The sequence below is a fragment of the Microtus pennsylvanicus genome, chromosome 21, assembly GCF_037038515.1.
Source record: "Microtus pennsylvanicus isolate mMicPen1 chromosome 21, mMicPen1.hap1, whole genome shotgun sequence".
In the NCBI taxonomy this organism is placed as follows: domain Eukaryota; kingdom Metazoa; phylum Chordata; class Mammalia; order Rodentia; family Cricetidae; genus Microtus; species Microtus pennsylvanicus.
In genome coordinates this window covers 31,497,185-31,509,496 of record NC_134599.1, presented here as the reverse complement: position 1 = coordinate 31,509,496, position 12,312 = coordinate 31,497,185, and the positions used below count along the sequence as shown (strand labels likewise).

Genomic DNA, 12,312 nt, shown 5'->3' with positions numbered 1-12,312 from the left:
GCCCAGGAGGGAGACACAGCCGAGTAGAGAACACAGGCAGGACGGAGGCAGGCTGGGAGTCAATAGGAGGAATGTACTTTGAAAACAGTTTGCATGCCGTCCCTACCCACTTCCCTTTTCTGAGAACTCGCCAGTGATCTCAGAGAAAAGCTGGTGGCAGGAAGGGCTGTGGGCCACCTCCGCGGCCTCCAGGTCACTCCTGTCCTGGCTGCTTTTCTGTCTGTACTGTTTGCCTCCATCTGTTCCTCCCTTTGCTGTCACCGTGTCTTTTCCACATTGGTAGGGACACTCCACAGACCACCTCCCTTGGTAGGACCACTCTCCAAGGCTGTCCCAAGGAGCAGAAGGCCAAGCCCAGGTCAGTCAACCTCAGCCTGAGACCGAACATTTCCAAGTCAGCTGCCTCTCCCTTAATGGACCAACGGACACACTGTTGGCCACCCAAAGTCCCTGTCCTTCAGGTGTCTACCCAGGTTTGTGCTCACTGAGGTTGGAGCAGCCCCCGTGCTGGAGTGAGACCATGTTGCTGTAGAATAATTGCTTTCTACACTATGAAGATTTGTCGCTGTGATTGGTTTAGTAAACAAATTGACCGGCCAATAGCTGAATGGAATAGGGCTTGGCAGGAAAGCCAAACTAAGAATGCTGGGAAAGAGAAGGGTGGAGTCAGGAGTAGCCAGCCAGACTCAGAACCAGTTGGACACACAAAATGAGATAGAGGTAAAAGCCACAAGCCTCATAGATTAATAGAAATGGGTTAAGTTGTAAGAGCTAGTTAGTAATAAGCCTGAACTACTGGCCAGAATTTTTAATTACTATGTCTTTTGTATTGGTTATTTGGGAGCAGGAAGTCAGGACAAGAAAACCTTGCCTATACCACATGGCATTGCCTTCATTCCCCCCGCCCCCTTTCTGGACATCTTTCTGCCAACACCTCTCTCTGGGCCTCCTACCCCATCTCTAAAACTAGCTGGCTGTTTCAGCCCAATCTAATGTAAGAGAAATGTTGAGATACTCTCATGTCTGCATTGCTGTTTTTGCCTGCCTAGAACAGGCACAGGGATGCCTTAAGGAGTCCCTGGGGAAGGTGTGGACCCAGCTCCCATCCAGCCCTGGAGCCTTCCTGTGGTTCTGATTATAAGCTCAGGTTCTTGCTGAGCTTGCCAGCGCCCCTCCTGGTGCTTGCCAGCCCTCCTGCTGCCTGCCCCCAAGTTCCCCAGGCCTGCCTTCTCTGAAGGAGCCCTTGTGCTGCCGTAGGTAGACCTTAGATTGCCACTGTGATCACCAGGGAAAAGTAGGGCCCCCTTGATCTGGCCCGGTGTACCTTTCTCTGGACATGCTCCTCCATTTGTGGAGTGGAATCCACGACTCTGGTCCTTGTCTGCTACAGAATAGAAGACGGAAATAAGCCAACAGCAGAGCACCAGAGAGGAAGGTACCTGCGGGGAGCAGGAAGGGAACAAGGGAGAAGAACAATGGAGAACTCTACATCTGCTCTCTACAGTAAGGAGAGCAGTAGTAGGGAGTGCACGGTGAACTGGACATGTTGGGGCTCTAGTTCATACTGTGTGAGTACGGGCCAGCACTTGGTAGCCTTTCTCCCAGTATAAGCTGCTCCTACCAAGGGTACAACACAGCAGCATCCATTGCTTCCCTCCCAGCATTCCTACATAGGGGTGAGTGGGGCAGGAAAGCAAAGAGCCAGTAGTCATGAATGCTCACCCAGCATTTTCTGGGCCTCCCACATAGCTAAAGGCTATGTGAAGAGTAGAGAACTCTCCTTTAACCTCAGGCCACGATTCCTGACAAAGGCACACAAAATCAGAGCTTATGGGCACTACCAGGCTGAGCAAGGAAAATGACCCTTGAAGAGTGAGCATTGCCTCGTGACAACACTGGCGGAAGAGCAGGTTTAGAGGAGAGGATAGAGGGTTGAGTCTCGGTGCAGGGTGTGCAAGCCTCCAGGGAGACAACACACAGGAGTACCATCAGAGCTGGACCGGGAAGGCAGAGGTAATGGTAATGGATGCCATTCTCAGGAAGAGAGTAAAGTGGACCAAGAAGCATTCTTTAAAAGTCCCTGCAGGTAGGGGGCACACACAAAATGAAAGAGCCAGAAAAATGTTCAGAAGAAAGCTTTAAATAGAAGATGCGGGCTGGAGCGAGGAAAAGAGAACATTAGGGAAGGCAATCTCTTTGCCCAAGTAGAGAAATTTCCATTAGAAAAGATGGAAAAAAAACCACCATTTGTGAAGGGAGTGCGCCTTGTGTAAGAACAGAGCGTTTTCAAAAGTGCCCTCTAGCTACCTGATGCAGGGAAGCCTAGTGCATGTTACTATACTAGAGTATAGTAATATACTATCTATCTGTCTATCTGTCTGTCTGTCTGTCTGTCTGTCTGTCTATATCTATCTATCTAGTATATGTATATAGTTTAGTACTATAGTTTTAAAATATAGACCAGTACTATATTGGGGGAAAAAAAGCTTGCTAAGACATGAAAAGTTGTAAGCTTAGGTGTGGTGGTCCATGCCTGCAATCCCAACATGCAAGAAGATGAGGGGTGTAAGCCCAACCTGTGGGGGTGGGGCAGCCAGGAGCAGTATCTCACTGTGTCTCTGAGTAGATCATAAAGAGGTTAATGCAAATTAGGAGGGGTGGCCACAGTTTTGAGTGCTCGAGACGCTCGGATGGGATGACACTTAGACTTTTGGTGCTTTAGACAGTCATTAGTGACTTTATTGACAGCAAGTTCTGTGAGTGGCTGGACCAGAGCAGAATGGAAACCATAAAGTAGTGTAATGGGTTGAGGCATTACTGAGATTTGAAGTAATGGAGACACACGTCTTCTCTTTCAGTTTCTTTGCCAGTAAAGGGAGAGAAAGTGAGGCAAGCAGAGGACTGAGGTTTTGGTGGGTTGAGTGTTCTGTCGTCTTGTGGCCCGAGAGGAGGAGGGAGAGGCGAGAACAAGGGTAGGAATGAGCTAACAGTGATAAGCACTGTGGACCACTCTATTCTAAGACCACAGGGCTGATTTCTTTAGCCCTGAGAAAGATATTGTCCCATTTTGAAGATGAGAATTCGGAGGTTGGGTGACTTTCTCCAGGTTCCATAGCGAGTAAGTGTTCGTCTGGCTTGAGTCTGGATACCCTACTGTAAAGGCCTAAAGGAGTGAGTGTAGCAGGAAGGTGTGTCCTTGATAGAGGAGGTCCCTCTCAGCTAGGGGATGACATTTGGACAATGCTGACCTCTAAGGAAAGATTCTTAAAAGACTTGGCTCTGTAGGGTGAGACACTAGGGCATGGCGCAGGATCAAACACCTGGTTCTTGGAATACAAGAACCAGCTCCCCGAGAAGAACCTACCCATGAGCCCCTGAGCATGGTATCAAAAGGGGCCTGGAGACGCAAGCACCCACAGTGCTGTTCCTGTGACTTTATGCTCCCTTAGCCGAGAAATTTTGGCTCTAGGGTATGAGGACATTTTTGGATATTTCTAGGAGCTGCAAGCAAACATTCCTTTGAACTGAAAGCTAAGAGCCAGCTAATGGCTCAGTGGGTTAAGGTCACTTGCTACCAAGCCTGGTAATCTGAGTTCAGTCCAAACACCCATATGGTGGAAGGAGAGAACTGACTCCTACAGGTTCTCTCTCTCTCTCTCTCTCTCTCTCTCTCTCTCTCTCTCTCTCTCTCTCTCTCACACACACACACACACACACACACATACAATGGAACATGTGCACCAGCATACACACACTAAATAAATGAATCTAAGTTTTAAAAGATGATTTGGAAGGTAGGTTTGACTTCATCCTGGATGCTTTGTGCTCCTGGTATCTCTGAGTCAAGAGACTAATGCAGAAGTCACAGCACTGGGAAGAGTTATTGATCTGTACTATAGGAAGAAACTGGACTGCTTTTCCACAAAGGAAATAAGGTAGAGTATCTGGAGTGCAAGAGACCCTTTGGGGTGTACTCTCTTAGTGTTGCCATTAAGGTCAATAGGAAATGACAACAACCCAATCCAAGTGGGCGGATAAATGGCCCAGATCCTTTAGGCATGAAGGGATGAGTAACGAGACCCACCGAGGGGCTTCTGGGAGCGGAGGAAATGCAGAGCGGGCGCCAGAGGAAGGTAAGCTATAAATACCAGGTAAGGCCATGCCACCAGTTACAGACATGATGATGCAGCGGCCATTGGGTGATTCTGTCTTCTTTTGTTAAAACTATGTTTGTCTGAAACCTGCATGCTACAGTACTGATCTGCCAAGATGTGCCCACTGGGGCAAAAATGGCATGACTATTATGGGGTAGCATATGAGGCCTGCTACCCAGAATCCTGTGGCTGGGGGCGGGGGAGGCACAAGTTCTAGAGGGGAACCTGCTACAGTTGTCCTGCCGAATAGCATGTTGTCCAGTACCTTCTAAATATTTATTGTTCTATCCATACATTTGTGCCGCTGTCATCAGCCTTGATTAGAGAAACTTTTTTGTAGTGTCAGGATGTTGTGGAATATTAATTTAAGATGTATTGCATTTGTTTATGCTGTGGAATATGTGTTTAATGATTCAAAGACGTGTTACATTTGTTTGATTAAATAAAATTAACCTGGAGTCAGGAGGCTGAGTCAGCAACTAGCTGGCAGGAAGTGGAGAAGGAGGGAAGCCCAGAGGCAAGGGGTAGACAGGATAATTTAAGAAAAGCTGGTTAGAAACAGGCCAGGCTAAGGCCAGGCATTCATGAAAAAGTGTAAGCCTCCCTGTGTGATTATTTGGGAGCTGGGTGGCGGGCCGCTCAAAGGAACACAAATAGTAAAGGATAAAAACAAACAATAGTGGTGTTAATATAGAGATGTTAACTAACAGGTCAGGTGCTGAGGGAGAGCAACTGTGGGTGTTTTGTCCTAAAGATGTTATAACAATCTCCCCAACCCCATGGCTCACAAATATGTATGGGCCAGAGGATGGGGAATGCTGGGACTAACACGGCCATTGTGCTCAGGAAGTCGTGGTAGCTGCAGTTACCTGTACAAGATCAGTCGATATTCCAGCATGAATGGGGCCGGGGCCCATGAGGAGCTATCCATGCTGAAGAGCTATTGGCAGCTGGTGGCTGCTAGGGAGGAAAAGTCATTTCTCTTTTCTTTAAAAAATACTCTAGGTTTATTTTTATGTGTATAGGTGTCCTGCCTATGGGTGTATCTGTGCACCATGTGTATGCATTGCCCACAGAGACCAGCAGAGGGTGCCAGATCCCCTGGAACTGGAGTTACAGAGGGTTGTTAGTGGCCATGTGTGTGCTGAGAGCCAAACCTGCCTTCTTTGCAAGAGCAGTGCTCTTAACCCCCCTCCCCCAGCCATCCAGGTCCCAGAAAGTCATTTTCCTTTGGGAGTGTGGCTGCTGGCAGGTAACCTTTGCTCCAGTGGCAGGTCCCACACCTGACACATGTGGACCCCAAAGATAGGATTCAGTGGGTTGTGAGGGAGAAAAAAAGAACATGAAGTTGGGGACAATGTCCAGAGGGAATTGGATGTGATAAAATTACATTGTACACATACATGAAATGATCAAAGAATAAATAAAATGCTATATAAAAGAATGATTATTCTTTAAGCAGATATTTGCTTTCTTTTGTTTGTGTAGTGTAATAGTGAGATAATATTCACATGTAGGTGCTGTAAATACATATCATCGTACCTAACTTACAGGACACTAAAAAGCTAAGCATTTCTCAATGGATGTGAACACTTATTCTCAGGGGTCAGGGATAGTATATCTGTGGTTGAATGTGAGATAGTCATTCCATTTTAGGTGGCATTATGACTTTATTATTGCTTTCATTGGACAAGTAAGAATGACATAAGGAAATGTGATTATCTAGTTGACAAGGGGCCAATGTACTAAATCCCCCTTTGTGTCTATTGTTCCTGGGCCCAAGAGATGGCGTGCAGGGTGCACGCAGACAACCTAACTGTCCGGGTTCTAGCCTCAGGACCTCCGTGGTAGAAGGAGGGAGCTACAGGAGCTATCCCCTGACCTCCACATATGTTCTGTGGCACATAGAAACCCACCTGCATACATACATACATATTTGAACAAAACCAAATAATGCTTATTTTAAAAATAAACAATATCTAAGCAACCCCAACCAATACACCCTCTCCTTTGCTTTTGTTTTTTTAATCACCTATCATGTAGCCCAGCAAACCAGGGTCCTACACACAGGTTGGAAGGGTCTCTTGTGAGTCTCCACTTACTTTATCCTATAATTGCCTCAGCAGGGCAATTGAGGCAGTACGCTCAGTCACCTGACATGGCAGCCCTGCACCAGAGCATGGCAACTTCCTCTGCACCTCCCCAAGCACCCCAGCAAGTGTTCCCAGGATGCAGTGTTAGCCACAGCTGTGCAGAAGTGACTCTGGGTGACCAATGGGGCGAGATCTGCCTGTTGCTCCCTCCTCTAGGCCTAAGAGACACAAAGTCATTTATTTGAGGGCACAGCTTCCTGAAGCTACCACATTCTCAGGATGTGGCTGCTGAGACAGTAACAGCACATTCAACCAGGGAGAACGGTGGCTGAGAGTTTGGGGGTGGTCTGTTACCTCTCCTAGACCCTGGGAGCACGCAGTGGCACAGAGTCCCATAGATGAGGTCCCCTAGACACCAAAGTCTGGAGGGAGCATGAGCAGAACCACCCAGTAAAAGACGCCGTGACACCAGGCAGGATTTTCAGAAATTTATTGGAAACACAATACAAACTGACAGATAGATAGTTTCTCCTACAGACAGACAGGCCACACTGGCTTGGCGTGGGAGAGAGTTTTCCCGAGCACTGAGGCCTGCTCTGGTTAGTGCTCGTGACAAGGGGGAACCAGAGACTCAGAGGAGAGGAACAGGCAGGTGGGGCACACGGAAACCAGGACATGGCTTTCCAGAAGGAAGCACAAGGCAGGGTGCTTGGGTGGGCAAGTTACTTCAAAGGAAAGCAGGGACAGCTGTGAGGAAAGGCTTTCTCTTCCTCCCAGTAAATCTCTTTCCTCCCCAGCAGGATGAAAACCCAAGCAGGCCACTCTTCTGCCTCCTTCTCCAAGGTCTCAGAACTGCCAGGCTCTGCAGACACAGCTGCACCTGCTGCAGGGATGCTCACCAGCCATCCCCTGCTCTCCTCTGTTGCATGCTGGGAGCTGCGCCTGCATGTTCCCAGGATAGCTGGCTTCTGGCTGGAGCCAGCTAGTGGGAGGCACCCACAGAAATCTATAGGGCAGGAGGAAGAGGCCAAGTTCCTTCTCCCCTCTCTGACTCCTCATGGCTGTGGCTCCTTCCCAGTGGCCCTGGCCTCTTCACTGTACTTCCCCTCTCCCCTACTGTTCTTGTTTCTGTACAAACCCTAAAAAGAAGTTTTGCTTTCCTGGCTGAGCCCTGAGTGACAGACATTGGGCCACAGACAAAGCAGTACTGTGGGAGCTTCCAGCAACTTCCTTGGGTCCCCTGCTTTTGCACACCCTTAGTCTGTCAGAGTGGTGCTAATGTCTGGGGACAGAAGGGAAGCCTTGCAGTTTCTTGTATCCTCCCCGGGGAACTAGCACTACTAAAGGCCTGTGAAGATATAGCCTCAGTTCGTCTACTCATCTGCTCACGGAGCAACGGGGACATGCCATTGGCACACACGATGGCAACACTATGGGCCCAGAAAGGCCGTGATGGGAAACCTTCTCAGCACCAAGTGCTCAGAAAGGCAAAGACAAAAGACGGGGTCCCTTGGAGCCTCTCGTATTTCTCCTGGAGCATTTCTTCAGCATTCTGTGTCTTCCCAGTTACCAGGAGCAGCAAGTACACTTAGTTGTGTAGGGAGGGTGGGGCTGCAAGAGGCAGCTCGCACATACAAGGAGAGAAGGAACATTCTGGATCCATGGTGCTCAAAATGAGCGGGGCTTTTCCCAAAGCTAACTGTGACCTAGGCTAGGGCAGGCCTCCTGTGCCTCTACCAGCCCTGTGGAGGACCTTCTCCGGACCTCTTGGACTTGGTAGAGAGAATGAGGCCTCCGTCATCAAGATGAGTGTTAGCATGGTGAGCAGTCACCCATGATGTGACAGGGTAAAAAGGAAGGTGAGCAGGGAGGCAAGCATTTCTCCCTGTGTCTGTAGGCCACATAAACCCAGGGCAGGCCCAGAGACAGATAATTGTGTTCTCTCTTCCTTTTCTTTAGAGAGGGAATACCCCAGTGCTCCATCTCTTGGGTCTTTTCCGATGGGAACTCTATAGGGAAACACCAGCCACTTGCACGTTTCCTGGAGCACCGCTGACCCAGCCCCCCCACCCCCCAAGCCATGGCCCAGCAGTAGTGCCAACTTGTCATAGCTGTGTTGAGGCCTATGACGAAAAGCAATTCCTAGCCAGGCGGTGGCGGCATACACACCTTTAATCCCAGCACTCAGAAGGCAGAGACAGGAGGATCTCTGTGAGTTTGAGCCAGCCTGATGATCTGCAAAGCAAGTTCCATGACAGGCTCTAAAGTTACAGAGAAACCCTGCCAAAAAAAAAGGCAGAAAAGCAATTCTTCCCCAGTGAGAGTACTGGGAGAGGACAAGGGACAAGGCAGCTGGAACTCCGACATTGTCCTCAACCACACACCCTTTCTCTCTGCTGCATGGAACACAGACTTCCAGATTTCACCATCATCATCTTTGTGATAACTTATTCTTCTCGGTGGGTGTGGGGAGGTCAGTTCCAGCTGCAGCCACTGTGTCCTGCAACCAGCTGCTTGGAGCACCTCCTATCAGCCACCGAGCTGCTTCAAGCCCCAAGCCCCAAGGTGGCCACAAGGTCAGATTCGAATTGTCCGTCACAGTGCTGGGACTCTGGGCTCCACAGCCTGTCCCTGCTAATGGAGAGGTGGCCACGTCCTCTGCTCAGGGACTTACTTTGGTGACTGCAGTTAAGTGTGGAGGCTGACAGAGGAGCCATCTGGGATGTCACTGAGGGCTGCAGCCAGGGCGGTAAAATAGGCAGGTCTCCAGGGGCCCCTGTATATATGCTCACAAAAATGCAGGAGAAGGAATCACAAAGCCATCTACATAGATTCATACCTACAAATAGGATTTCTATCCTTTACCCCACCCTCAGGCCCAACGGAGTCTACTTAAAATAAAATGGGGAGATTTGTGACCCACTAAAGGACCCCTCCACTCCGGCTATAGGGCTCTGTCAGCTGGTTTAGCTATAAGGGAAGAGGGCAGTAAGCCAACAGATTGTCACAGTGATGTGTACGCTTGGCGTGATTGACGCCTGCTCTCTGCAGAGCTCTCCAGGACCAAAGGGAAACCAGTCTAACCACAGTTCCTCTCCAGTGACAAAGCAGATGCTGAGAGTCACTTGCAGGCTGGCCAAGGTCAAGAAGTGTCTGTGCCCCAGACCCTGTGGCCCACAGAGTGGAGGAGCAAACCCTGTAAGGGTGCGGATAGGAAACAGTAATTTCCCCGGTGAGGAGAGAAAGGCAGCCTACGGAGAAAAAGCCAAGAAGTACAACAGCAGGGAAGTATTGTGAACGGCAGAAACACTGGCACATTCTGAAGGGGAAGCCACTCAGAAAGACACCGCATCCCTCCTGCACATAATTTCACAGCAGGAAACAGTAGGACGAACACATGCAGGGCAGTGGGACTCCAGGCTCTCAGCAGCCTCCATGGCTGAGCTAGCTGCTCCTGGGAGCTGGGAACTAGGAAGCAAGGAGGCTAGTAGCTCTCTGCTTGTCTCGGTTCTCAGACAGGTCCAGTCTGGGACAGCAAGGTCTCCGGGAAGGAAGCTAGGTGCCACTGGCACACACATGGAGTCGCAGATGGGAACTGTGCACTCCTACAGTTTCTTCCCTGCCCCCTGAGGCCTCCAAGGGCTGTACACGGAGCTCTCTCACTGAAGGGGCCACCTTTTCTCCAGGCATGGCTGTGACCACCAGCGGAATAGTAGCAGGTCTTGAAGAACAGGATGGAATAGGGATAGCTCAGTCGGACACGCAGCAGGTAAGTTCTGGAGAAGGGAAGAAACAAGATCAAGGCTAAATGGTTTCTGGAAGTGGAAACAAACGAAACCCAGGGGGCAGAAGCCTCCCCACCATCAGGGCAACTGCCAGGGAAAAGATGGCTCACAGTATAGTTTAGAGAGAGACCAAAGGGAAAGTTCACCTAGGTCAAGAAAATGTCCAAGTGACACAGAAGCATCAAAGTTAAGCTTTGGGTGCTGGTGCAGTGGCTGCTGGTGAGGCCACTGCCCCCCTGGCCAGTGGTTCTGTGTTCATCCACAGAACGTACGGAACTTCCTGCCGATTTGGAGGAAGTGAGCACGCCCACCTGGGAGCAGTCCACACTGTCTTCAGCCGTTGTGGTCATCGTGATGTCAACCCTCGGGGGTTTTGAATACACTCTGCAGGAGACACTTGGAGCCCCAAGTGTCTCAGTGTCAGAACCGCCCTGACTCTGTCAACACTGCACATCTGGACACGTGACAGAAACGAACTGAGCAGCAGACACGGCTGCCAGCATTATCACTGCTGTGTTCCACGACATAGCAGGGTATGGAGGATGCTTGGACATTTTCTCCCATCACTCACCGCAGCCCAAGCAGAACCAAAATGTTTACTTTTACAGGTTTGATCCTGAGGGACAGAGGATGGGGCTCAGCTAGGGCATCACTTCATGAGAGTTCTGGGAACACATACGCATAGCCTGGTATCCAACAGGGACTCATCAAACGTGTTAAGAGGCTCAAATTCGGTTCAGAATCAATAAACAGCTATTTTCCTGGTCCTCTTGTGTGTTATGTAATTGCTTTAACCATTGCCGGAACCTTAGGGAGATCAGAAAGACTGAGCACTTGCTTAAGGCCACACAGTGAGTACACCAGAGGCAAGATTTGAACTCAGATCAAGTTTTTCCCACTCCACTGAGCCTCCCATTCTCCATCCAGCCCAATGTTCTAGTAACAGCCCAAAAAGAGTATATTTCAATGTCTGAGTTATGAGCGTGCCAACATCTCACAGAAGTCTGCTCCCACACCACCAGTTCCCACTGGTGTGGACTCTGTTATTCACTCGTCCCAACAGAAAAGGACCACTTGCTTGAATATATTACACAGAGGCCATGTTTCTGACCTACCATGGTGAAGTTTTTCCGAACTTACCTGTTTGGCGTTCAGAGCAACCCTCTCTGTTAGCTGTTTGCTCGGAATATGGAGTCTAGGCTCATACCCGCTTTCCCCACACTGGCTGAGACACACCACCTCTAAATATCCCAGCCGAGTCCCAGTGCTCCCATCGGCCCTCATGGGGCTGTCATTTCCTTTCTTCCTTCCTTCCTTCCTTCCTTCCTTCCTTCCTTCCTTCCTTCCTTCCTTCCTTCCTTCCTTCCTTCCGGACTCCAGGCACACAAGGCAGCAGTAGCAGACGCCCCAGGAAAAGGTCTAATCCCCAGGTCTCCTTCCAAGCCTAGAGGTAGCCTGGGTCATTTCTCTTTCCGCTCATGCGCAAATGTGTTCATCTACACTGGCCACTTCGGCCATGGCTAACTCCGAATCATGAGCACTTACTTTGTTTTCTGCCAAATGTTCCCTATTGGTTTGACTACTCAGAAGTGCTTGAAGCCCGTGGACTCGGAGACTCTGCCCTCTGACCAACCGATGCCACAAAAGCAATCTCTTTTACAGTCTCTAGTTGCAGGCTTCCGAGTTCATGTCCTCCCCTTCCGAAAACCAGAGAATTCACCATCCGAATCTTGGAGGCTGGAAAGCAGATGGCGAGTGAGACTGTGTATTTAAGAAACTAGACCCGGGCCAGGGAGACGGCTCAGGAGGTAACAGGCACTTGCTCGTGTGCAAGTCTGATGACCTGGGTTTGATCCCTAGAACCCAGTGAAGGGAGTTGTCCTTTCTATGTGTGGCCTCACATATATGCATGTATGAGAGCGTGTGCGTGTGCGCACACACACACACACACATGCACACACACATACACACACACACACACGCACGCACGTGCCCAAAAGTTAGACCTAAGGCTGACTGTGAACCTGAGAGCCCAGTTCAAAGAGTCCTCAAAGGGCTCAGAAAGTGATACCAGGAATTGGAGGGGGACAATGGAAGTAAGATGAGCTGACGGGGGATGGAGAAGCACTCCAGGGCTCTCTGGAGCCCAAGTCCACGGGCAACTGACTGCTTCCCACCACGGCTGTGTATGTCTGTGATAACAGGTGTCAAGTGCATTTGAGAGAGCAGGTGAGTGGGCTTTAAGTGGTGACCCTTCAGCCGCGTTCCCGGGGAGCTTCC

At 49.8% G+C, this 12,312-nt stretch overlaps 1 protein-coding gene across 4 annotated transcripts in view; it reads right to left on the bottom strand.

Moving 5' to 3' along the window:
• Positions 1-6,720: 6,720 nt before the first annotated feature.
• Positions 6,721-12,312, bottom strand: part of Mta3 (metastasis associated 1 family member 3) — a 121,848-nt gene continuing 116,256 nt past the window's right edge. For 2 of the 4 annotated variants that reach the window (XM_075955655.1, XM_075955649.1), the window contains exons 17-18: positions 11,578-11,769; positions 6,721-10,023 (exon numbers count right to left, since the gene is read on the bottom strand). In XM_075955655.1, coding sequence (XP_075811770.1) covers positions 11,612-11,769 — 158 coding nt within the window. In that variant the 3' untranslated portion in view covers positions 6,721-10,023; positions 11,578-11,611. The remainder of the gene's footprint in view (positions 10,024-11,577; positions 11,770-12,312) is intronic. The other 2 variants (XM_075955652.1, XM_075955654.1) reach the window with 1 other exon arrangement.